Source organism: Drosophila elegans, unplaced genomic scaffold (genome assembly GCF_018152505.1).
Source record: "Drosophila elegans isolate 14027-0461.03 unplaced genomic scaffold, ASM1815250v1 contig_183, whole genome shotgun sequence".
Lineage (NCBI taxonomy): Eukaryota > Metazoa > Arthropoda > Insecta > Diptera > Drosophilidae > Drosophila > Drosophila elegans.
The window spans coordinates 4,849,160-4,875,478 of record NW_024545550.1 but is presented as its reverse complement, the minus strand read 5'-3'; the positions used below and the strand labels follow the sequence as shown (position 1 = coordinate 4,875,478).

The 26,319-nt window shown below is 38.5% G+C and overlaps 5 protein-coding genes across 5 annotated transcripts in view; 4 read left to right on the top strand and 1 right to left on the bottom strand.

The window, feature by feature from the left end:
• The window catches only part of LOC108143388 (epidermal growth factor receptor), a 46,830-nt gene extending 26,542 nt beyond the window's left edge, over positions 1–20,288 (bottom strand). Inside the window, exon 1 of the mRNA XM_017267760.1 lies at positions 19,487–20,288. Within this exon, the coding sequence (XP_017123249.1) occupies positions 19,487–19,625 (139 nt within the window). The 5' untranslated portion in view covers positions 19,626–20,288. The remainder of the gene's footprint in view (positions 1–19,486) is intronic.
• On the top strand, positions 178–1,604 carry LOC108143392 (chymotrypsin-like protease CTRL-1). The gene is made up of 4 exons (XM_017267765.2): positions 178–435; positions 488–536; positions 588–763; positions 818–1,604. Exons 1-4 carry the CDS (start codon positions 207–209, stop codon positions 1,225–1,227), a joined length of 864 nt encoding a protein of 287 aa, XP_017123254.1. The 5' UTR covers positions 178–206; the 3' UTR covers positions 1,228–1,604.
• Positions 1,760–2,911, top strand: LOC108143391 (serine protease grass). The gene is made up of 4 exons (XM_017267764.2): positions 1,760–2,027; positions 2,089–2,134; positions 2,187–2,365; positions 2,434–2,911. The coding sequence occupies exons 1-4, from the start codon at positions 1,775–1,777 to the stop codon at positions 2,835–2,837; spliced, it is 882 nt and encodes a 293-aa protein (XP_017123253.1). The 5' UTR covers positions 1,760–1,774; the 3' UTR covers positions 2,838–2,911.
• Positions 20,289–22,321: 2,033 nt separating the features above from the next.
• LOC108143298 (serine protease grass-like) lies at positions 22,322–23,416 on the top strand. The gene is made up of 4 exons (XM_041707447.1): positions 22,322–22,539; positions 22,603–22,645; positions 22,699–22,856; positions 22,911–23,416. The coding sequence occupies exons 1-4, from the start codon at positions 22,338–22,340 to the stop codon at positions 23,336–23,338; spliced, it is 831 nt and encodes a 276-aa protein (XP_041563381.1). The 5' UTR covers positions 22,322–22,337; the 3' UTR covers positions 23,339–23,416.
• A 1,134-nt stretch (positions 23,417–24,550) lies between these two features.
• Positions 24,551–25,807, top strand: LOC121466843 (serine protease grass). Its single transcript, XM_041707423.1, has 4 exons — positions 24,551–24,773; positions 24,841–24,883; positions 24,941–25,116; positions 25,173–25,807. Exons 1-4 carry the CDS (start codon positions 24,551–24,553, stop codon positions 25,571–25,573), a joined length of 843 nt encoding a protein of 280 aa, XP_041563357.1. The 3' UTR covers positions 25,574–25,807.
• Positions 25,808–26,319: the final 512 nt, after the last annotated feature.

Below are 26,319 nucleotides of genomic sequence, written 5' to 3'. Positions count from 1 at the left end.
ACACAAACTATAAAATAAGCCGACTTCTAGACATAGAATAGGTGAAACACAAATCCATCCTCATATTTCTAAGAATTAATTCATACGACAAATTTCATGGAACCCATCCCTTTGTTCGATCACTCCAAAGCGATAAGCTCGACCGTAAGTTGCATTAATAATGCGATGGCATTGTTATTCACCAGTCAGTTCGAGCTTTAGTACAGATGCGTATAATGGGAGGTCGAGCAGGAGCAATACTGCTCGTATTTGCACAGATCCTCGGGATCCAGGGCTCACCATATTTGCTGGACCCTAACTGCGCATCAGCTAGATCGGATGCAGGACTCTATCGTGTGATTAACGGCAGTAATGCGGACTTGCTGTCCAATCCCTGGATGGTTATAGTAATCGAACGTGGGATAATGAAGTGCGGCGGATCGCTCATCAACCCACGTATGTAGTTTGACAAAGGACTTGACAGGAAATAACTTGTGTAATTTTTAAGGATACGTACTGACAGCTGCGCATTGCAGAAGCAAAAGTGATCGACAATTGTAAGTGTAATCGAAAATAAAAGACTAGTTAATATCGAACTATCCGATTAGGACAGTGCGCTTGGGAGAGTATGACGTGAATCAGCGGCTCGATTGCACAGACTATGGCTGCATTCCAAAGCCCAAGGAAGTCAATGTGACTAGAACGTTTGTGCATGGGCAGTACACCGATTTCCGCAGGAACGATATAGCTCTGCTCAGGCTGGAAAGAAGTGTACAGTACGGAGGTGAGCTGATGAAACCAACAGGAGAGCTTAACACAAATACATTTCAATATACAGAACACATTAGGCCGATCTGCATGATTATGGGGGATTGGAACTGGTCATGGAGAGTGCTGAAAACTATTCCATCATTCAACACCACAGGCTGGGGTCGCACCGGATTCAATACAAACAGTCACGTCCTCCAGCAAACCACACTGACGCACTACCAACTGGGCTACTGCTCCCAGTACTTCAACAGGCATCTGGATCACACCCACATCTGTGCGGCGAGCAGCACCAGTTCCACTTGCTCTGGCGACTCTGGAGGTCCCCTCACCGCAAGGATGCTTTTCGGGCGGGTAAGGAGAGTCTTCCTCTTCGGCGTGGTCAGCTATGGCTCAGGTCACTGCTTGGGACCCACTGTCTTCACCAATGCCCTGCCCTATGCCGGTTGGATCGAGAGGGTCACCAGAACACTATATTGAGTGACTTTGATTGGCAATCGAACTTCCATAACTCAAACTTTCCAAAGCAAAATTTTTCTATAATGCGAAACTTTAATCTTCATATATATTGTAGATATCTTATCTTATAACTCAAAGCCCCTGGGCTTTTTCAAGAATCAATGCTAAATATTATTTATTTATTAATGTTTAAAAGACAAATAAATATTTTAATGAATTCGAAAAAATATAAAACATTTTCGCTTATTCTTTAACTTAAAGTCTTTGTAAATCTTATGTTTACGTTGGCAGATGGAGGTTCGAGCTATGAAAGCAAAACTTTAACAAGTCATTTAATAAGAATACGTTGTCACGGCTTTATTGTCGAATTTTTCCATTAATAAAATTTTAATATTCGACATTCTTTTGTGTAGATAAGTATTAAGAGGTGACAGCTATGAAGCTCAAAATACGGCTTCAAAAACAGCACGAGTGTGCATTATACATCGTCCATCACTAAGGCTCGTCGTATGAAGAACGATAGCATATAAGCGAGAATTTGTTGATAAGGTTCTTGCTTTTGCAGGAAATGTCACAATATATAATTGTATTTCAGTTTGCTCGCTTATCTTCTTTCGCGATGTGGTGGATTTTGTTGTTAGGATGTCTCTTTATAGGGAACAAGCTAACATCTGGACAATTTTTGGAGCCGGACTGCGGCTATATGTCACGGGAGGCACTTAAAAACGAAGGCCATCAGGCACACATATCAGAGAGCCCTTGGATGGCTTACTTGCATGACTCTGGCAAATTTCTGTGTGGCGGAACGCTCATAAACCATCGTAAGTAATCCCCAGGACACAATCATCTGTTATTAACTTTAGCCCCCATATATATTCGAAGGATTTATCCTGACTGCTGCACATTGCATAAGCAATGGAGAGGATTTGTAGGTTTGGAATGGAGTAATATTACCCCAACTGAACCGGAGTCTTTTACAGAACAGTGCGATTGGGCGAGTATGACAGCTCAACCAGCCACGACTGCAGCGGATCTGTTTGCATACCGCCCTCTGAAGAGTTCGAAATTGATTTGGCCATTCGGAATGGTAACTATTCGAGATCAGAACGCTACGACGACATTGGGTTACTTCGTCTGGAAAGGTCGGTGGAATATAAGGGTAATTAGACAGAAAGTGCATTAGTGAAGGGAAAGGTGGAAGATTTATATAATTTATTTCCTTCACAGTCCACATCAAACCAATTTGCCTGATCACAAATCCTGCTCTTCAACCGATGATTGAAGGACTCCAGCGGTTGGTGGCCACTGGCTGGGGCAGAAGCTCCCTCGGATCGCCAAGCCACATCCTGAAGTCTATTCGAGTGAACCGACTGGAGCGGAGCGAATGCCGAAGAAGATACCTGGTGGATTGCCGTTGGGATCAGATCTGCGTCAGTCACGATCCCGGGGAGTCGTGCAGTGGCGACTCCGGAGGACCCATGGGTCACGCGATTCGGTATCACGGTCAAGTGGTTTTTGTTCAGGTCGGAATTGTAAGCTATGGCAACCCGGAGTGCCAAAGCCCCAGCGTTTTCACTGATGTAATGGGACACATGACTTGGATCCAGTGGGCACTTGACTTGTATAGCTAGTTATTATATTAAACTTTACATCTGAAACTTTATATAAATAAATCACTGTCTTCGACTGTTTTTTAGAACTTTAACAACATATTTTACGCGAATTAGAGCCAAAGAGTTGGGATTTCTCATGCAGATTCTAGTCAAACAACTATTTCTGAAGTTATTAAGAAATTGTGTTTAACAAAGTAATCATTGTTAACACCAGAGGGCGCCTCTTTTAGTTTGTTGCTTCTCCAATGGATTTGCAAGTGGCGCCATCTGTTGGGGTCATACTGGTTTTACCTTTCTTATCCTATTAACTTGACACGAACATTACATTTTTTCTACGCAATTAGTTCTTACGCCATTTCTACAAAAAAATTTTTTCGACATGCGGCAAAAGTAACGGGTATAGTTTAGAAAGGTTTTCAACCACTATATTTTACCGGTTAGCACAGACTCAAACCTGGCATCTTAAAATGTAAGATTTAATTTTAATTTTACGGCAAGATGCCATGTAAATACCCACTGTCTACATTAATTCTATATTGCAATTTACAGCATTTTTTGGGTCGCCACCTATCTCTGAAGACGGTTAGCAAAGACACAAACACAAAAAAGTGAGAACATTTTCAGAACGTGAGAAAATTATCACAAATTAAGAAAACTTATAGAGAGTGAAGAACGTTTTCCAAAAGAGCGATTTAGTTCCGAAGCAGCGATCTAGCGCCGTTGATATCGATAATTTCAAAACATTTTTGGAACTTTATCAATTTCAACATTCCAACTAAGAATTTAGTTTACAATTAAGCTAAAATAGGGGTGCTACTTAAATCTCTTAAAACAAATTTGGGCTGACTTCTCCGGATTTTGGTTGGAAAAGACTTCAGGAACACTCTGATATAGATCCTGTTTCCGGAGCAATGAAGAGGTAAAATTGATTATGAAATAATCAAATAACTTTAATTTAAATGAGCTTTCACGATTTTTTTTTTCAAAATGAACAAATGTGATATTTTGGTACAGCTTTGGAACAGTGGCCGAACCTCGTTAGCGTTCGATTTATCAGCATTATTCATGCTTTGCGTACAAAGGTTAGCCCTTGTCGCCGGCAATTCGCACCGAGTTGTGAAATCACGAACACAAATCGAATCGTATTGAATCAAATTTCGCGTGTGCCGGCCATGCAAATCCACGGGTCGTCTGCCCACTGTGCTGGGTTTTCTGCGATGTTCCAGTTATGAAGCGGTCGCATAATGGCCGTCGTAGCAAGCAAACTGGTACGAAATACCATTAACCCCCGTGTGCCATTGTTGCACGTTCACAGGTCATACTCAAAACTCAAAACCCTAAATCTAAATCTACCTCTGCGTTGGCGTTGGCGCAAGCGCACTCACATGGATCGGGGAATCGGGGGATCGAGGGTTCGCGAGGGTTTGCGAGGGATTGCGAGGGATTGCGAGGCAGTGAGGGAGCCAAAAGAACACCCGATGTGGGCAACCAGGCGTTAAGTTTTTCCAACTCCGTATTTTGGTCTGTGCTTTGTTTTGCTTTCTGTTTTGCTCCGCACTGCTCCGCTTTGCGGGGGCGGGGTGGGTCAAAGGGTGGGGCAGCGGGAATGCGCATGCGTGTCGGTGTCGCCACCACCGAACTAAGGGCTAAAAGGGGTGAGGAAGTTGGTCTTTTGTCCAATATCGCGGAGTGCAACAATTGGCTGCCAGCTGGGTATCTGTTGCACTCACAAAAGGGCACTGTAAAAAAGTATGACCAACTTTTAACAGAAAATATCTGACATTTGTCAGAAATCTGTAGGGGTCAATCTATAATCCGTTATATACTATTGACTCAGAACTACATAATACGAAGTCTTTGAAATCCAATGTCATGCCTTATGACTATCAAAATATATTTTGAATTTATTAGTCATTTTATACTTTTATATTTGTATATCTTTGATATATGAGTAAACGTTTTAATTAATATTAATTCTTCGAAATCCAATGTTATGCTTTATTCAAAATAAACAAGACTTCAAGCTTCTATGACTTTTAAAACAATCTTTAAGAAGTCAAAATCTAAGAAATGAAATTATTTGATATAAAAGGGGATATAATATCACCCAACACTATTTGCAAAATGAAGGATAACATTGCTACTTCCGAGATAAGCCTAGATTAAACTGTTTTGGTACCAATGCCAAGACTTCGAAATATAATGTTGTGCTTTAATTACAAAATAATCTCTGAGAAGTGAAAATGTAAGAAAGGAAATATTTGAAAAAGGTTGGATAGCATTGCTTCTTCCGATATAAGCCTAGTTTCATCTGCTCTGCTAACAAAGCCGAACTGATATTATAATTTTTCTCTGTGCAAATACTCCTAGCCGTTCTTGCCATAAAACACCTCATGCATAACTTTGGTATCCCCCGATTCGTCGCCACGACAACGGAGAGTCGCGTTTTAGCCGGGCCGAAACAATTGTGCCACGCTGCGACTGCGCTGTCGGCGTTCCACTGCCTGAGCGGCTTCAACCGGCGTTGCAGTTTAAAGTTGAATGCAGCATTTGATTACGATACGGCGGCCTTAATGAATTTCCAATTGTTTGGCATTTTATTCTCATTTGGGATTCTTGTTTGTTCGGTTTTTTTATGTCTATTTTTTTTTGGACACTCATTCAATAGATTTGAGCTAAACTTCGTCACGAGCTCAGCTGCCTAATTGCTTAACAAACCTTTAATTGCCAACTCACGAACGTATGTACATATGGACATACAGAGAACCCAGATTGGACATCTGCAGCGAAACTCACCTGCAAAGACAGAAAACCAAATGTTAGAGATTATCTACAAGATATAAGTTATTCAACATATTTTGTAAGACCTAAATACATTGAAAGCCTAATAGCTATAATGAGTATGCTAACTTTAAGCGAGATTAAAACGGTTTAAACCAAATAAGTTGTACTTTAAAATCTAAAAATAATTTTGTATTAATCATATTGAAAATACGTATGGTACATAAGGTTAAAAGTATCTTGCTTATTACCAATAAAACAATTTTCTCATTATTTGAAGAGGGTTAGAGAAGGGAGTGTTCGATTGATACCCACGCCAATTGCAAAACGCTGACAAATGTTGCCATTGCTGTTGCCTGTGTGGCTCGTTGGCCGATTGCTTTCCCAGCACTTGCAACACTTTCGCTTCCCAGCGAGTTTCCGCAACCCAACGCCCCCCGCCCTTTCCCCACTCGGCTTTCAATTCACACGCTGTGCGCCGAAACGCGAAAAAGTTCTCACGACACTGAAACAAACCAGAAAAAAAGATCGCGCCAAAGAGATGGGAGATGAGAGATGGAGATGCCAGCCAGATGCGATGATCCCCACACTCCCTTTTCGCACTCCACTCACTTTTTTTTTGTGCAAGAACTTTAAATGCATTTACCATTTACCCCAAAACACAGTTGCACACTACAGTTGCACTTGCCAATGTCAAGAAATAAAAGCAAAGCAGGGCAAATGGAATGGAAGCGAAATTATGGAAGATCTTGACATATGCGAATGCGAGATCCCGATCAGCGAGTTCCACATGCTAATTGTGGGTTAGCAGCGCTTCGGTCTTTGCGATTTGTGCCAATTTTATGTTTTTGTTCTCCCCGCCTAGAAAGATTCCGATACAAAGGTCAATGCCACACTTTGACAAATGAATTTCAAAGCGAAACGAGATCGGTTGATGCTGAACAATTTGTATGTTTGGTCATTCGGTACTCGCAGTGAATCATGCCAATTGAAATTTCATAACTTCTCGGAATCGCATTGTAAGCGCGATAAAAACAGTAGTTTCTAGGGCAGATGAGGTAAGAAATGGAAGCAAAGGAGAAAATTATTATTATTACAACCCAAAAAGTGGTTTTTAGCTCTTGAAGATTTAAGGGGGAAAGTTATAGAGCTTCACAGTTTTAAAAAATGTTTTCAAGAACATTTTTTTATTGACTGTTTAACTTGTTTTTTATAAGTGTTTATAAATGTTTTTATTTTTTAATTTGTTAGTATCAACAACTTAATTTTAATCGAGAGCACACTACATTTCATTAGAAAAGCTTTGTTATAGAAATTTTGAAGCCAACCATGAGGTCACTAAAACTGCGCAAGCAAAATTTAAATTTAATAGATTATTTTCAACTAATCGTTTGCTGATTGCCCTAAATGTTTTTCATAAGCTTATCTATATTAGGTTTTATTTTAGTTTACCTTAGATGACATTTTGAAATTATGAGCATTCCGAACTCTTGACATCGAATCTTCCTACTTTGAAATTAATCCTAATTTAAAAACATGTAGAAATACAAAATAGCTAATTTTATTTCTATACAATTTAGCAGTTTATGTGCTTTTAAATTTTTAAACATCTAAACTCATGAGGACGCCTTTTTTCAATTTGTGACAAATTCCTATATGCAGAATTGTTTTCAACTTATTTCTGGCCTCGGCTTGTAATTCGAAACGTTTTCGAGAACCTTATCTCCGTCTTAGGGCTTTGATTGTGCGCTAAACGTTTTCCCAATTCCCACAATTTCAGCATCCGCTTCGTAGCAGCAGCCTCTCTCGTATGCAAATGCCCACCTGACGGCGGAAACAACAAAAGGTTGACCCACAGTGAACTCGAAACTTCAGAATGAAAAGCAATCTTCTCACATTATTAATCATACAAGCCCGAATTCAAATTCGAATCCGAATCCGAATTCGGAGGAGTCAAAGGGGGCCGAATGTTAATTAAGTGCTAACTGCAGATTCTCAAAATCGTGGCTTCACATGATTTGATGGGCAATAAAAATGTGGAAATATATTGTGAGTTCGTGGGCGGATGTTGTATAGAAGCAAATGAAATGGCATACTAAAAAATTAGTATTTGGTAGCCTGCATTGTTGTCGTCAATGGAATGGTTATGCTCTATATAAAAGAAGCTATGCGATCGTATCAGTTGACTTGCGCAATTGAATGTTTGTCGGGCAGTGCGATTAGATGGTGCTGGGGATCACCTTGGATCAGCTAAAGCCATGCTCCCCACTCATGGGTGCCCCCTTCCCTCGAACCGAAGTCTGGATCCTGGCTTATCCCAGCTCGTGCCGGCCACTATCTGTCGATAGACTATGGACCGTGTCAAAAGCTATCGCTGATAATAACAGACAGCGTGATGAAAGCGCTGAGCTGCACTGTATACACTGTATACACTCTATACAGCTCGGCACCGAGCTTAGCTGAGCATGCCGAATATCAGTGGAGTAAAAACAAAAGTACAGACAAATCGAGGACGACAGCCGACCAACAACACTGTTGGCGACAACAAGCGCGCTCGATTCCAATGAAAAACCCAAACCAAATATCACATACAAAAAACCCACACCAGGGGCCACACAAATAATTGAAAAACAAATGGAAAACGGAGCGAGAGAGACAAGAAAAATAATGCTGAAATAAAATATGAAATGTTGGCAATTAATGAACAGAAAAAAAAGAGAGCTGAGGCAAAAATGAGCTTGCGAAATGACCGATTCATCGACCGATACCAGACGCCTCTGACTCCAACTGGGTGACCACTGGGCTTGGCCACGGCCCAGTGACTTCTGGCGGAGGCTTCTGCTCTAGCATCTATGCACAGAAAGAAACGAATGCCTGAGAATCAAAAATGTTTAGGAAATCCAAATAACAATTGGAATGATTGAATGTCTAAGAAGCTTCTTGGCTTAATACAAGCAAGGAATAAATACAGTTGAATAATAAAAAGTTATTTAAATTTATATCTCAAATTTGTATATTTAACTCAGATGTAAGTCTCATAAATATATATTTTTTATTTAAACATGATTTTTCTTAGAGAGAACAATAATTATTTATGATAATCGCACAATATGGATCTCAAATTAATTTTATGATTATGTTTAAAGACAAAATTTTTAAGTAAAGTTTTGATTACGTTAATTTGGAATGTTCTGTGTAAAAATACATATATTTTAATTTTTTTTTTTACTTTTTACTCAAAAATACTAAGAACAAATTTTCTGAGGCCGAAAATTATTATTTCATTATTCATTATTTCATTATTATTTCTTTTTGTGTAACAAATCCTGATTTTATTATTCAACTATTTGTTTTACAATTTTTCTCGGTGTAGAGAGCTGGGGGATATCAATCAAGCCATGAGCGGATCGTTAACTCCGCGGACTCAACTCGTGGCAGCTGGCAACGGAGGAGTTGGAGTTGAAGTTAAAGAAGAAGGAGGAGGATGGATGCGATGCGATGCAGATGCCCGATTGCGGCATGGCAACTCAAGTTGGCAAACAAGGCAATACACTCATGTTCGGATCCCGGCTCCTGGTCGCTTTAATTAAAGCGAAGACAAAGGGTAAACACTGAGCCACTGAGCGGCTGCAGCCAGGAATGGAGTGCCCAAGTCGCTCGGTTTGGTCAGTAGGATGCCACTTGGCAATTGATCACAATTATGTCGCTGCAGCAGACCCATATCGGGATGCCGAGTGGCCCCCGCCATATTGGGCATCTTGGAAAATTCACATCGTTTCCAGCTGACAATTCGGTCAAAGAGTGCAAAAAGCCAGATCTGCCAGCTTCATCAGCTCCGTCAGCTCCGTCAGCATTGGTGAAAGTTTCCATTTCCAACTGACACTCGGTACTCGGTACTCGGCATCGGCACTAAGCATCGGCACTTTTCAAGCCGGGGCATAGATTCTGTTTTTATGTGGCAAACAAAAGCCGCAACGGGATGGGGAGGTGAAAAAAATGAAATAAAGTAAAGCATTAATTACTTCCGGAGCCCAAGACGAGGCTGTGATCCGTCCAAGAGCCGGTTTTCGGGGATAGCGGGTAGGGGGATTGGGGGATTGGGGGGTTGAGGGGCTTAGAGTCGAGAAAAGACCAATACGAATACGACCAAGCCCTGAAAAAAGGTCTCCCTGTCAGCGGGTGTTCATCAAAATTCAATTCAGCACCAACTTTGGCCCGATCTTCGGTGCTTAACACAGTTTGTTAATCAGTTTTTTATTCTTTTTCTCATTTTTTCGCCACATAATGTGAAAATGAATGCCCTGTGCTTCAACTGAAAAACAGCAACCATTACGAGCATATATATATACAAATGAGTATTATAACCATAATGGCGTCGGGTTCTGATACGGCGACTGCTGCTGACTTTTCGAAATATTCCAAACGTGCTGAGCCTGACAAAAGTGATTCGAATTGGAAGTATAGTGTTTTGTATATTTCTGAAAACGCTGCTGCTGTGCTGGGCCTTTTTTCTGCGTTATGATGAAGTGCCTACATGTGTACACGATGTAGTTGTCGAGGGGATTTTAATGCTGCAATCAGCACAAGTCAACAAAAAGGTCGCCGAAGGTGAGCCGAGGGGAGATATAGCTCTATAGCTCTGGACTCGGATGAACATGGACATGGGCCCTGGTCTTGGCAGCAGTGCCACCCCAATGGTAAATCCACTGCTGCTGCACTATGTCCCAAATCTTCCGAAGAACACGTTGCCCTGCTGTTGTTGCTACGTGATCGCCATGACAATATGTCAATTGTATTTTTATTGAGCAAAGTATTGACTGGCTGGCGCATATGTTACACACACACTCACGCCTGCCATACTATATATGTTCAATACCGATCCGAGGTAAAATTCATATGTTTCTGTAGTCAGAGCCAGCCACTCCCTTCGCATTTGGACTTTGTGCATTTGTGCCAATGTTTGTCATTTGGTTCATGTTCCCCAGACATGATTTGACTTATTCTGCCAAGAAGTGTTTTATTCATAATCTGAATTTTATACTCATCACATTCCTGGGGGCCGGACCCATTTAAATATCTTATGAAAATCCATTTGGAAATTAAAGCAACCCGAGATAACATTATGTATCAAATGCTTGGGATCTCCTAAATCTCGCTTATCTGGGTGTAGAGCGACATTTTTAAAAATTAAAAATGTAGTTTCGAATCACAATGATGAGGCTACGCTATTTGTCTCTTTCGACACTTTACTCCACCTCTCTTTCCCTCTAAATATTTCTTCACTGTTTCTTCATTTAATATGCAAGAGGGGTTTTGCTTTGGACATGTAAAAATCTCTGCACAGGGAAAAAAATATTATATTGTAAAATAAAAATATTTTTAATGAAAAATAAAACATACACTATTAAGAATTATTTATTTAACAAAAATAATAACTATAAAATGTATATATTTTAATTATTAAAAGAAATGTGTTAAGTAATAGGATATATATAAACTTTTTAGAGTTTAGATTTAAAGACCTCATATTTCTATACCAAAAAAATTATACCATTTCACTATTCGATCTGTTGATATCTACTTATATATAATCTTTTTTTCCTGTGTGGGCCTTTTGGGTGCGGACGGTTTCAAATGATTTCGGGGAACACACTGATGTTTCTCCATATCCCACTCCCCAAGATGCCGGAGTGCAAGTGCATAGGATAGTCATTAACCCCCGAGTGCCCCTATTAACCCCGGCGACACAAGACCAAAGACGGCAACCAGCCTGCAGCATCATCATCAACCTCAAATTACTTCCGCTGCAACATTCTGACGCGGCCAAAACAATTACTTGCCACATGTGTGTGTGCAATCTGCGCGGCCAATCTGATGGCCCAAACAGGTACTGAGAGGGCCCGAACGGCCTGTCGCTATTCCATTGTCGTAATTAGCGCGCCGCCAGCAAGAGCGGAAATTCCAGGCAGGAAAATCGCCTCGGATGCGGAGCATAACGATTTTCTTTACTGATTTTCCACACACACACACACTCAATTATGACTGGGCAATCCTGTGCAGAGGCAAAAACAAAAAAGCAGAAACCAGTCGATCGACACCGGATGGTAAACGCCGGATGGGGCGGTCTATTGGGCGGATTGGAAACTGGGAGCTGGGAGCTGGGGCATCTACTACTTCGAAGCATGGCGAATGGCAAACGACCATCCGCGGATGGGACATTCTGAAAGTTTTGTCATCACCTTGCCAGGAAATGGTAACCGGCTCCATAGATGCCCAGTGCTGAAGCGTGGGGAGCTGGCGATGTGAAACCCGTTCGGACATAAATCATTTTTAGGCCAGACCTGGTTTCCGTTCTTTAACGCCCTTCAGTGAAACTTTTCTAGATCTTCTAAATATCATAGACAATCATTTTTCTATGCTAAAAAACAGGAAATTAAATTAATTTGTCTTGCTAAAAAACATGTTTAGAAACTTATTTGAAGTATTAAGTAAATCAATTTTAAATATTAATAAATAATATTTATATAAAGTATAATGCTAATTTTTGTAAAAATTTTTATAGGCAGATAAATTACTGTGACTAACAGACTCATACATGTTATAAGTATTTTTATATTTAACAATACCTTATACAAAATCAAACAAACGAAATGCCCTAAAAAGAGAAAGACTATAAAAATGTATAACAAACATCTATGATTCTATAAAATATAATATGCATGACAAAATGGTGCTCATAAAAATCCATTTTTTCAAAGTGTAAGAGGAAAGTTGACTTCTTGCAGTGAACTTCCCCTTTCGGCATTCCGGGGAACTGATCCCCAACTGAACTGAGCCCAGTGCATCGAGAGCGGCAAACATTTTGGCGCAGCTGTTAATCCCAATTAACCGCAATTAATATTATACAATTTGTATGGAAAGCCAAGCCGATCATCGGGGGGAATTGGAAAGGGGAGGCCCAGAGAGGACGGCCCTACCAGAAGTCAGCTTCTCCCCAAAAACCCGACCCACATTTGCCGCTACAAACCTTTATTTTTCGGCTTGATGTGCGGATTGGTTGTATGCGTGAGATGTATGGTATATGGTATATGGAACCATACCATTCCAGCTTTACTGGCGACCCCGATGCTGGCCACCCTCTGCACCACCCGGCTCACCACAAACGTTGCCACTTTAATTGTTTTTAATTAACGCAAACGCAAACGCTTTCGACTTCGACTCGGCATAAACATTCCAATTTTCCCAATGCTTTTTCTGAGCGATCTCGACTCTCCGATATGAAAAACTTTCGTCATCGTTTGACTTCAATATTTCTCGGCTGGCAGGCTGTTGCTTCTATTGAATTTGAAATGATTTTGAAAGCCAGCAGCAAGTGGGGTGCGGTCCCCTCACGAAGTCGTATCAATTTACACAGGGAATATTTTTCCAAGCTCTTTCTGTCAACCATTGATTTGGATTATGTGTTTCAAAGTTACTTAACTTATTGATTAAAGAGCTGCTAAGCAAAAATTATTATTTTAAATTTTTCTAAAGTACTTATGCCAATTTAATTTAACTTTTCAAATATCAAATTTAATAGGATTTAGTCTTTTAAAATTAACTTTTAACTATAATATTCGTATGGCGAAGAAATATAACTTAAAAATTCATTTCGTGGCAGCATATTTTGTTTGTTTTTGTGTACAAATAGCTACATTGAATTCATCACACCCATTGCGGGCTATTGAGAGACATGAGGAGACAGCGGGCACTTCTTGAGATGCCGTTGAGTGATGCATGCGGCGCTTCATAAAAACTGTCAATGATTCACATCAGTCCGCTGGTGACCCCGCGGCCATCAAGGGGTTAATTCTCGCTCTCACTCTCGGGCAGACAAGTAAGACAAAAAAAAATGTAAAAATGTGAGGGAAGTAGGAAACTTAACCTAAAGCCGGGGTGGGGCCATACCTTTTTCTTTGCTCTGCAATTATGCAAGATCACTGTCAACGCCGTTGACCTTACATTCGTGCCGTCCATCGCTTGTGCCTTTGACTCTGATTCTGACTCTGACTCTGGTTCTGAGTCTGCCGCTGCCTCTGATTCCCATTTCTGGATCTTAACTTATTATGCTCTTTGGCGTTTTCCGGCCCAGAACCTTCGGCAGCATAAAAGCAAAAAACAACAAACAGGCAAAGAAGAAACAACAGCTCGTCCGGCTTGGATTTATGTTTGTGGAAGGAGCACCAAAAACAAAAATAAGAAGTAGGAACGGGGGGATCGAGAGAGCAGCTATAACTCAGTGGTAATCCGATGCGATGGCTCAGCTTACCAAAGTGACTGACATATGGTGCATAACTTAACCCCTCACCACTACACCACCACCACCACCACCCACACTTGCTGATGTTGCAAGTGCCCCCTTCACTAATTGCATTATCTCTTAATCCACACAATGTGGCAAAAGGGTAAGAGTAGGGTCCCCTTCTCATCCTCATCTCAAGCCATCTCATCCAATCCCACAACAGCTGGTGCAATCTGCTTCTTTCGTATTTTTGGCCAAGTCATAAACAAAACGGAGCTGTTGTTAAGGAGAAGATACATTTTGGGGGAACGCAGGCTGCACTGCATGCCCTATGATAACAACGAAATTAACAAAAAACAAGAAAGAAAGCAAACTTCGGCAAGCCGAAGTTCATATACCCTTGCAGCTATCGCAAGAATTAAATATTTTTGAAAACATTAAAATTATGATTTACTTGCGTATATGTTTAAAAACATTGAAGCTATGACGATTTGCAGCTTAATTATTTGATTGTTCTTTTATATATTTTTATTATTTGTATGGGAGCTATATGATATAGTCGTCCGATTTTGATGAAATTTAAACCATAATTCTGAAATATTTAACCATTGCTGTATGTCGAAGAACTAAAAAAAAATTAAAAAACAGCAAAGTTATAATTTTTTCAATTATTTTTCCGATTGTTCCTATGGGAGCTATATGCTATAGTCGTCCGATTTTGATAAAATTTTAACCATAATTCTGAAATATTTAACCATTGCAGTATGTCGAAGAACTAAACAAAATTTAAAAAACAGCAAAGTTACAATTTTTTTCAATTATTTTTCCGATTGTTCCTATGGGAGCTATATGCTATAGTCGTCCGATTTTGATGAAATTTTAACCATAATTCTGAAATATTTAACCATTGCTTTATGTCGAAGAACAAAACAAAAAATTAAAAAACAGCAAAGTTATAATTTTTTCAATTATTTTTCCGATTGTTCCTATGGGAGCTATATGCTATAGTCGTCCGATCCGGCTCGTTCCGACTTATATACTACCTGCAATAGAAAGACAACTTTTGGGAAAGTTTCATGCAGATAGCTTTAAAACTGAGAGACTAGTTTGCATATAAACGGACGGACAGACGGACAGACGGACAGACGGACGGACAGACGGACATGGCTAGATCGACTCTACTAGTGATGCTGATCAAGAATATATATACTTTATAGGGTCGGAAACGTCTCCTTCACTGCGTTGCAAACTTCTGACTGAAATTATAATACCCTCTGCAAGGGTATAAAAAAAAGAGGGAAGCGAAGCAAGTGATACCCTGGCTAAGTAAAATGAATGTTTTTTTTAGATTTTCTCTTGCAAACATTAAAATTTGAAATAACGGATCAAATGATTATATATGTAATATATATGATTATATGATTATATAGTCATAATATAGCTATTTAGCTTCGTTATTATTAAGTCCAAAAAACTTTAAAAAATTCTATAGAGTACTTCCTCAAAGGAAAGATATTTAACTATCAACTTATTTTGAAATTGAAAATATATTTTGTAGAACTCTAACTGTTGATCGAAAAAAATTTATAACTTTCAGATTTGTATTTTAACTAATACATAATCACTAAAATATTTTTTACTAGTTTAAAGGTAATTCAAGTTATACGTTTCTAGCAGCTCGCTATACCCCAAGTCAGCAGTCCAGGGTGTTTCGCTGAGAACGCATGCGTCATGGGCAACAAATGAGGCAGGCCGGCGCTGCCGCTGATTGGGCCAACACTTAACCTCCGCGGACAAGCGAACGCCACAAAACGAGGCAGCGAGCCGAAGCACCGCGAAATCCGAGGCAGATTCTCTCTGGATGATAGCAAGAAGGCCCCCATTGGCAGCCTCCATTTTGGGTGGTGATGGGGGGTAGTTCGCATGCAAATGAGCCAAACAAATGTGCACAAATGTTCAACAAATCAAACAAAACAGAAACGAAACTAAACGAAACGAAGGAGAACCAAATGTATACAGACAGACAGACAAAAAAAAAAAAAACGGCAAACAATAAATACATTTTAAACAATCGGCCTGGCCCCTCACCTCGCATTGTGCTGTCAGATTTTATTTTCATTTTCTCACCAAAAAGGAAAACTTGCAGTTGCATACGGCCGCCCACAGCTGGAAAATGGAAATGGAAATGGGGAAATTTTGTGGAGCGATGGGAAACATTTTGGACACAGGAAATTGATTATTATTTATGATTACCAGGCCCCTTGCCCCCCTCCCCTCCTCAGTCCTGACCATACGTGAGAACAGAATACAGAATACAAAAGTTCCCCCAAAAAACAAAGGCCGCAAAAGTATCTTTGAGATGCAGTAACAGTAGCATGCCCAAAAGATAAATGCAATTAAGAGGGAGATCTGAGAAATGCTGGTGCCTCTCAAGTGGGCTCTCCATAATTACAGACATGAGGCTGGCGCACGCAGCTCAGCAGCTCAAGTGGTTTTCCATTTTCCAGCTAAAAGGACATGGGAACTTTCGTGCATATGCATCCGCTGAGAGCGTAGCAAAACGAAATATGGCATGTCCTTTATGAAACCCGATACTTTCCTCCAAGCAAGGAGAAAGCAAAGTACGAACCTGAGACGTGGGCGAGCTCCTTACCTGCCAGCCGGTTCCTATGGTCTCTCAAAAACTCAAAAATATGTTTTTTTTTAAGGGCCAGACACTCGACTCGACTTGGCTTGACAATGGGAAATGTCGCGATCCTTGACTGGCCACTTAGCCGGTTCCTGTTTCGCTGGAACTTCAATCCCAAAACAGGATACCAATGCTCTTATTTTCTTATTTTTTTTTCTTTTTTCTTGTCGATAGAAAAACCCATTTCATTATAAGCCCAGTTGCGCAGTTGCTAATTATTTTGTGTTTTATTACCGCCTTATCAACACGATAAGCAGTAGTGATTCATATGAATGCAAAAGGTGGTTTTGGCGATTCCAAAAATACTCTCCACATCAGCTATTCGTTAAAGGCAGTTATCAATTTAAAGTGAACCTCGCTCATGGTCATATCCATTGATCGTATCGTGGCCATAATATGTTCAAGTTTACAGCCCGAATGAGTCCCACAGTCTCATTATTTATGTTAATGGATCCCAACCCAGCTACATTCAACATGGCTCAATTCCCACAGGATCGAACCAGTTCTGTAAAAACTTAAGACAATTCGATCAGGAATTTTTAACCGAACGAAACAATGCACTTACCATTAAACCGTGAAAATTGTTCACAAACATTCAATGTTTTAATTTGCTATCAGCAAGGTTGAGAAGTTAAATACCAAAACCAAAGTAATAGCTAACATAAAAAATGCTCTTGTCTCATTAAAATTATGAAAGGTCAATCTAGGAATTCAGTTTTAATTAGGAATATTAATATAACAATAAAAGTATTATTAAAAAGTGAATAACGAACAGAAAATTCTTTTTTTTTTTACTTTAAAACGCATAAATATGGAAGTCATGTTAAAAATTACTTATACTTTTTTACATTTTAAAGACTTTATATAATTTAAATAACCATTAAAATCCTTTGCAATTTAGTATAATATTTATATTTTATTCATATGCAGTTTTAATTTAAATTATTTTAAGCCGCAGCTTTTTTTTAATAAAATATTTAACAAAATAAAGAACTGAATGCAAGTTAAAATAAAAAAGGCAGGTTATTAAGAAAACTAAAAATAATGTAAAATAGTTAGTATACATTTTGTATAAAAAGGAGAACCAATCGATCCTTATTCTCATGTTTTGGTTGAGTAAAAGCTGGGGTTTCCAACCTCTGAACCCTTGTAATAGGCTCACTAAAAAGGGCAATAAACAGCGACCGATTTGGCCATATACCACCGAAAACAAGGCTGTAACGACAACTGCAACGAGCCAAACTTATAATTTATAAGCTGGTTTCCCTGTGCCAAGCGCAAAACACCTGCACAGGTCGGCTCTCGCCATCTCCTTTTTACCTTTGGATTTGCCGTCCCGTTCTCGTTCTGTGTTGCGCATGCGCAGCCGAGTACTTCTACTTTTTCTGCCTTCGCTTGGTGGCTCTTATTTAGCTGGCCTGTGTTTTTTTTTTTTTTTTTGCATGAAATAAAATCTCACGGTTCAGATGCGTACAGAGTTGGCAAAAAAAAAAAAGAAAAAGCAAAGGCAAAGAGCGAGAGGGGGAGCAGGTGGTAGGAAGTCTGGGCAAAAACAAAACAAAAAACAAAAAACACAAAACCAGCCATACTATAAGTCGGTCGCAGAGGGGAGACATGCATGTGGGTTTGTTTTTGCAAGCAAGACGTAAAACTCACCGCCAGTAAAGAGCCAAAACTGGTTTCTGCAAGCTCAGCGAGACTGCCAACAATAGAACAGAAAATTTGAATAAACACCGCTGCATCGCCAAAAGTTGTTGTCCTTTTTAATGAGGCAATCCGTGCCCGACTCCGAATCCGTATCCGTATCTCTATCTGTGTATCTGTACTTCATTCATATTTCGAGATGCTTAATGGGCCCATTGGATGGCTGCTCTACCTGGCGCAGGTAACCCAACAGGTAGAAAAGGTCTATGGCTGTGTGTGTTTGCACTGCTCATGGGAAATCACGTTGGCCGGGAAACCTGTTGTTGTTCCCTTTAACCAGAGTGAAGGCGAAAAAGAAGAATCTGAAGCTGTAGCTGTAGCTGTAGCTGTAGCTGAACAGATGCACGATAAGCGTAGGGATCGAGAGATACAGATAGCACTCACTTCCTCCCCGGCAACTTCTTGCTGAATGAATCGAATCCCTTTTATCAATCTTTGTCTGAGGCCCCCTTTGTCCCGCACCCATGAATGATGCCTCCGAGCCCAGCACCTTGCTATTTCGGTATCTGCTGCATTGCTATCGCAGATACAAATATTAGTGTCTCATGCTGATACGTAGAACTCGGCACAGTTATGGTTCAGTTAACTGAAATGCAGCCCAACTAGCCTACATTCATTTTCTGCAAAATACTTTTCGCTTATACATTTTATTAAATTTTATCAACTTAACATTGTTATCGCAGATACGTATTTCTTGGAACAGTTGTTTAAGAATGGTGTCGAATATTTCTGTAACAGCACTCATTTTTATGGCTTACATGGATTTTATTCTTCTAAACATCTTTTAGAAAACCATTATATAAAAATTGATACAACAATTTTGTACTCAATAAAAATTATAAGTTATTTATTAAGTTGTATGCAATGATTAAGATTCCAAGCTAAGTATATTTACACAATTTCTATTATGTTAGCAATATACTGCGTTAAAATAATCTATAATTGAAATAAAAACCTTTTAAGATTTTAAATCTTTTAAAATATATAATAGTTCTTTGTTTAATGTTTAATGTTCGACTCAAAGATTCCTTTCCTTGAACTACAATATTGTTTTCTGTATCTCAAAGTCCCCACAAAGTGCCACTTTTATGTGACATATTTCGGTTCCATTAAAATTGTTTAGAATATGCATATAGGTTTGTGTTTATTTAATATTTTCCAGTTCGCGGTTCGAATTACCGAAGCTCGACTGTGTGGTGCAAAACAGCTTACCTTTCATATCGCCATGATCCACATAGCCGGCATTGCTGACCGATGCGGTGGTGGTGGCTGCTAAAGAGCCGAGGATCAAGATCAGCACCGCCGACAGAGTGAAGCGGAAGCGGCTCCTCAATCCTCGCGATATCCTCATGATGATAATCCCAATTCCGGGACGGATTGCTTATTTTTCACCAACTGTACAAACACGCGAATCGCGGCAGATTTGTTTGTTTACTTCAAATTGCTTTTTGCAGGCGGCGGTGGGTGGATGCAGGGGGATTGTGGGTGGTGCCTAGTCAAGCGTGGCCGACGCTCCTCCTTGCCCCATCTCAAAAAGCCAGACTTTGGCCGCCGCGTAATAACGAATTTTCTACTTTACGTTTTGACCCGTTGTCTGCTACTTTTTGTATTCTCGAAATGAGCGTGCAAATTGTAATGTGGCAAAAACAGATAACGCGAATGATCGCGCGGGGGCGATTATAAAAAAGCTAAGGCCAGTGCGAAATAAAAACACTGGGCGATCACTTACACTCACTAGTACACACACACACACACTCTTGGCCGAAAAGCTTTGCTCTTGTTGTACAATAAAAACAACTGTGATTCCCTTTTATTCCCTTAGAATTACACTTAATTATTGATATTTTTGCATAGAATATCAGATTTTGATATTTTTTCTATAAGAAATCCATCATAGTTAGATGATTTTATTCACGTCGTTTTTTCGCATCAGATTCGGATGTTGTTTTATGACATTTTTTGATGTTTTTGAATATAAACCGACACACGGGCAGCGCGTTTTGTAAAATTTTTGAAAAATTTACAGAGTGGCTGTTGCGGGCTGCTTATATAGACTTTAATGATGTTGCAGCAACATGTTGCTAGACTGTAATGCAACAGCAATCGATGTTATCGCTTGTGGAGTAAATGGGTTGTTAACTATCGATTGCATTTGAAATTGACTGTTTTCCACTGCATTTCTTTTATATAACTATTATTGAAAATCGATGGCCTCTAACATATTTTAATTACGTTAACGTTAGCCCAATTCATAAAAAAAGGGTTTTTTTGGTTTCTTGGTAAGTATATTTTTAAAAATCTTCTGTGCATCAGAAGAAGTTACCGAGACACAAGCCGTGGTTGAAATCTCCGATCCCCAACGAGAACAGACACAAACCATTTCTTACATGGAAATAAAAACACGAAGGATTAAGAATATTAAAATTTTGGAGTGAAATAGAATTTGTATTTGACTTCCAAGCCAGCTTGCAACTTTTATATAAACATTGATTATACTGTATATGTATAGTGAATAATATCAATAATAACAACGGACAGGCCAATTTCTGGTATTATTTTCGTCGATCCTTGTTACTGATCTTGGTCGTCCGAAGTTCCGTACTAATTATACGTTCTAATTATATTTCCAGCTGAGTTAAGGTTTCCGTTTCTGGCCTACACCCAGAGAAACACCTCATAGTAAACTAAAAACATGATAATGTAATTATTAACATTTTAAATTGGTTTATCCAAAAGGAATATTGAAGATTTAAAAACTTAATTTTTAATATTAAAAAATTTAATAAGAATGAAAGTTTAACACACTTTGATTTAAGTCCAAAACCCCTCGGGGCTAAATCAGTACCGAAATTCAAAGCGAAAATATTTGGAATTGCCATGAATTTTTCTCTGGGTGTATGTATAGTGTTTTAGATTAAATTGAAAAATAGTTATTTTCATACTTCTTAAGGAGATTTAGGTAAGTTTTGTGAGCCCATGCAACGCTACCGATCTTGAAGAAGATCGAGGGACGTTTAGACCAAGTTGGCAGTTAAAGCTGGTTAATACTGGCTAAAATGAGGAAAATCAGAAAAATAATTTAGGCAACGATATGACACATAACTTCAACTCAAAGAATCCAATGTTAACAGAGTCAGTTTTACTACTTAAGTATATACATATAATGTCATATTATGCATAATAAAAGTTTTAATTTTATTACTCTAAGAAATTTATTAATTCCCAGAAAATCCAAAAGCTTTATTGCAAAAACGTGAACATATAAATACTACGAAATAATTTTGCAACGTGTTCAAGAAATAACAACGAGATAAGAAGATGTCTTCGGAAAGCACCTTTTAGCAATAGGAAAACTATTTTTTGATTAACAGAATTTATTCCCCTTATTGTCAAAATTGTATTTATATGATTTTCTTTAACAACCACAAAGATAAAGAAGTTTGCCCCGTTCGATGTAAAGGGATATTGTAATGAAACCGCTATAATTCAAAATATTTTCTTCTCAGAATTTTAGTCTTATAGAATCGTTACGTTATCTTGTTTAACTACATTTTGAATTAAATAACACTCAAAATTGTTGTATTGTTGAATCATCTTTTCATTAATATTTTGAAGTTTAACATGTTCAAGAAGTTTAAAATAGATTCACAAACTTGTATTTATAGTGGAGTGTGATGACTTATGGATACCTTGTACTCTGTTAATGGATTTCCAAATAAAAAAGCTCGGCAATTTGTAAAGGGAAAAACATTCATGACGGCACGATGACTGTAAGTTCTAAAATACTTGTTTGGCGTGAAAAAGTTTTGGTGTTGTCATCTTAACTTTTTATGCTGGATAACATACATAAGTTAGATCTAGCTCACAGAAATTAATATTTTTAAAAATAAAACAGTGAATGCTTATAAAAATCAAATAGACTAGAGTGTGACTTCGAAAACCGCGTTATCTGCGCTCTCGAGTCTAGAGTTTTTAATGTAGAATCTTTGCGCAGATTTGATGGGCCAAGAAACATTTAAATATCAATCCCCCGGCAAGCTGCTCACTTAGTCGTTACCGTAACATGAAGATCGTCATATGGGTAGTCGTGGCTCTATTTATTGCCACTGAAAAAGGATCGGCCAGCTTGCACGATAATGCTTGTGGAAAGCGTGACCCAATGGGTCCGAAGATTGCTGGAGGTCAAAATTCGGACATACGGACGCATCCGTGGATGGTTATGGTGATAAGTAATGAACCTTGTGGCGGCTCGCTTATTAATCCTCGTATGTATTAGGATTGATTACGTTATTTTCGCTTTCAGACAAAACAATTTTATTTTTTTGCAGGTTATGTTTTGACGGCAGCGCATTGCATATCCAGAAATTCTATGTATGTGCATTAATTATATTTTGTCACACATAATTAAATGAGTTTGTTTGCAGGAAGGTTCGCTTGGCCGCAGATGGCTTAGGTCCTAGCGTATCAAAGGCCTTTGAGGTTGAAGTCGATATGAAAATTATTCACGATAAATACTACAATGCCGGAAACACTGGGTACGACATTGGTCTTCTTCGAATGGCTCGTTCGCTGCAGTACACAGGTAATTAAATGTAGTACCAACGATAAGCTCTAAACTGAAACTTTTATTCTGTAGATTATGTCAGACCAATCTGCCTCCTCGTCGACGAGCAAGAGAAGCCCGTTCAAACATTTACTGTCACCGGCTGGGGTGAAAAACAATTTGGTATCCGGAGCCATGTCTTACAAGAAGCCACCCTAAACAACGCGGATCTTTGGAGATGCAGCTTTAAATTTAGGAACTCGTATGTTTTATCCGAAATATGTGCCGAAAGTACGAAGAGCGACGCATGTGGTGGAGATTCTGGTGGCCCTCTAAGTGCTCAGCAAAAATATGATGAAGAGGAACGGGTTTTCCAGTACGGTATTGTCAGCCATGGATCTCACCACTGTACTGGCTTAGGAATTTACACAAATGTTACGCATTTTATGAACTGGATTTTGAGTGCTGTTGAACTATATGGATTCGACGATGTCCAGGAGTGCACCCTTTATCATGTATAATTTTTTTTAAAACTTTCTTTTCCAAGTGAACACACATTTTTTCTACATTTTAATTTACATTTCATTTCACATTTTGGAATTTTCAAATAATAAAAATAACTGGTATCTCTTATCAGATAATGATTTCATTTTCTACCTTTTAGTTTTTGTATTATTTTTGTAACAAAAATATATATTAAAAAAAAAAAAAAACTGGGCATCAATGTATCTCGTTAATAAAACAATTGATTTGTTATGTACAGCAAGGGTATTTTCAATAATTTTCTTCCTTTTGGAAATAAAAAATAAAATTCCAATTGGTGCAATTCCCTCTAAAGCTGAGTAAAGCTCACCACACGAAAAAAAGGAAATAAATTTTGACCAAAATGTAATCAAAATATTGTTGCACATTTTAAATAAACGTTTGCCCTTAAAGCTGTAGGCCAATGACCTACATATTTAATCAGCAGCGATATCAATAGTTTGATCTTTTAAAACTTAATTGTTAATTGGTGGAAATTAACTAAAAATAAATGTAAAGCAATGAACAGTATGTTCTGGTTATGTTGGTACTTAAACATTAATGCAACTACTTCTTTGGCTCTGTTCGGTACATAAACGTTTAGCTGGCTGAGAGTAGTTTATGATTTTTTTCGAAGTCAATTTGTAGAAATTGCCCGTCACAAAGTGATAGCTCAGGAATATTTCGGGAAATAGCTCTTGCCGATAAGACGACTAGAACTGCGACCGCCTCAAAAGCAAGGCTACCTTAATCGCAAGCACCCTGAGTTCGGTCTCAATTCCACTTTTACACTCTAAGCTTTCTTATTATATAAGCATGTATATCGTGAAGAATAGAGACAATTATCCATTCAATCTGTAACTTATCTGACGTTATTCCTCGCACCCTAAATAGTCCCGAAGTCACTTACAAAGTCACGGCAAAAACAAGCAGGATAATCTCGTCGCCACATAATTAGATCCTTAATTTATTGTTTCCTTGGGTACCTTTCGTCGGAGCATAATCATTGTGTTAATCAATTTAAACAATATAATTGCTTTTATCGCTACCAACTCACAACTTATATATGAAATAAATTTGTTTATAACAAACACTTAAATTTTAATAATACAAAACCTTAATTAAATAAATGTTTTATTATCAGCTTATCTGTCTTTATATGTATATAAATAAACCACGCGAAAAGTTCATTATTCAGTCTTTGCAACATCATGATGGTGGTCACAGCGGGAATAGCGGCTCTAGCCTGTCTATTTCTTTCTACTACAGAAGGATCGGGGCGCTTATTTGAAACCAATTGTGGGACAATAAAGGACTCTAGCATGGGGCCAAAGATCGAAAATGGCCGAAATGCTAATAAATTCTCAAATCCGTGGATGGTTGCGGTGTTCGTGGACAATGTGTATAAGTGTGGCGGCACCCTCATCAACTCTCGTATGTATAGAAATTTGATGATTATTTTATTATATGGTGAAGACGATATGTTCCTTATCTTTCGCAGGTTTTGTTTTGACGGCATCGCATTGCATTGATATGAATTATATGTACGTACACGCAAAACTTTATTTAATAAACAGAAATTCCAGAATCTCTTTTCGCAGGAAGGTACGATTGGGCGAACATAACATGAATAATACCGAATGCGAGTGCGTGGGTTCGATTTGCACACCACGGGCCATCGATATAGATGTCGATAAAAAAATTATGCATAGGGATTATGACGTCAACACAAATGACATTGCTCTACTTCGCATGAAAAATGAGGTGACATTCACAGGTAATTAAGACGCTATAAACAATATGAACACTCGGGACTAAACATAATATCCTTAGACAAAATAAGACCGATTTGCCTCCTCGATAAATATCCAGAGGAACCCATTGCACATTTTAAAATTACCGGTTGGGGTAAAAATGGAATGGGCGAGACACAACCCATCCTACAGGAAGCCACCGTAGAAATCTATGAACGTAAGAGGTGCGAAAGGAAATTGAGCATGGATCACCTTGATGTGTCAAGAATATGTGCCGGTGATACCGGCAAATTCAGCTCCGACTCTTGTGAAGGAGATTCTGGTGGGCCGTTGTTCGCATATGTAAACGAAATTGGTCGGACCGTCCAGTTGGGTGTTATCAGCAAAGGCATTAAAAGCTGTTCAGGCCTAGGATCTTATACGAATGTCACGCACTTTATGGACTGGATTTTAGATGCAGTTGAAAATTATAAAGTTTAAAGTACATAGAGCTGGGCCGATTATCATTAGTAATTAAAATTTTATATGCAACCGAAGAAATACAATGCATTCGTTTTTTTATTAAAAGAACAAAAAATTCTTCCAAGAAGTTTTGTCATCCAGGATGCATTTTGGGGTCCCGATTACATATTTTTGTGTCGAAGCTGGCCACCAGACCGATCCCTTTTTTTTAAGTTATTTTAAATCTAAATTTTGTCATACTAAAATATGATAAAATATGAAAATGCTAATTTTAAACGAACGAAATTTTTAAACGAACATTTAAATTTACTTTAAATAGTGTAGGATTTAATTTTCGTTAAGACTGTTGAATTAAGGAACTTTAAAACTTTATAATCGCATAAAGGGTTTCAAAATATTGAAGACCGACATTCAGATGCATTGTTTTCGGATACTTCTTTTCAAAATTTATCATGAAGTATATTTTATAAAGGAATGTTAAACAGCAATAAAATAAAAATAAACATTTTGAGGGCGCTTAAGAGGCGCTTATTCATTGACTATATGTGTTTGAGTAAAAAAATAACTAAAAAAAAAATACAAAGTTAAAAAAACTGATAAGAATTGTGTATTTCACATTATAAAAAAACAAACGAAGATGGCATGGCTTAACAACAACTGCAGACTTTTCGGACCAACAGCGTTTCGATTCTGATCAATGACATAAAATTATGTCCAAAAAGCTAAAGATGTTAACAAACTATAAAGTTAAATACATTTTGGGT

Coding starts and splice junctions, on each gene's coding strand:
- LOC121466843 (XM_041707423.1), top strand. CDS start 24,551: ATGATGGTGGTCACAGCGGGAATAGCGGCTCTAGCCTGTCTATTTCTT. Junction 24,774..24,840: donor CGGCACCCTCATCAACTCTC/GTATGTATAGAA, acceptor TATCTTTCGCAG/GTTTTGTTTTGACGGCATCG. Junction 24,884..24,940: donor TGCATTGATATGAATTATAT/GTACGTACACGC, acceptor CTCTTTTCGCAG/GAAGGTACGATTGGGCGAAC.
- LOC108143392 (XM_017267765.2), top strand. CDS start 207: ATGCGTATAATGGGAGGTCGAGCAGGAGCAATACTGCTCGTATTTGCA. Junction 436..487: donor CGGATCGCTCATCAACCCAC/GTATGTAGTTTG, acceptor GTAATTTTTAAG/GATACGTACTGACAGCTGCG. Junction 764..817: donor AAGAAGTGTACAGTACGGAG/GTGAGCTGATGA, acceptor TTCAATATACAG/AACACATTAGGCCGATCTGC.
- LOC108143391 (XM_017267764.2), top strand. CDS start 1,775: ATGTCACAATATATAATTGTATTTCAGTTTGCTCGCTTATCTTCTTTC. Junction 2,028..2,088: donor CGGAACGCTCATAAACCATC/GTAAGTAATCCC, acceptor ATATATTCGAAG/GATTTATCCTGACTGCTGCA. Junction 2,366..2,433: donor AAGGTCGGTGGAATATAAGG/GTAATTAGACAG, acceptor TTTCCTTCACAG/TCCACATCAAACCAATTTGC.
- LOC108143298 (XM_041707447.1), top strand. CDS start 22,338: ATGAAGATCGTCATATGGGTAGTCGTGGCTCTATTTATTGCCACTGAA. Junction 22,540..22,602: donor CGGCTCGCTTATTAATCCTC/GTATGTATTAGG, acceptor ATTTTTTTGCAG/GTTATGTTTTGACGGCAGCG. Junction 22,646..22,698: donor TGCATATCCAGAAATTCTAT/GTATGTGCATTA, acceptor GTTTGTTTGCAG/GAAGGTTCGCTTGGCCGCAG.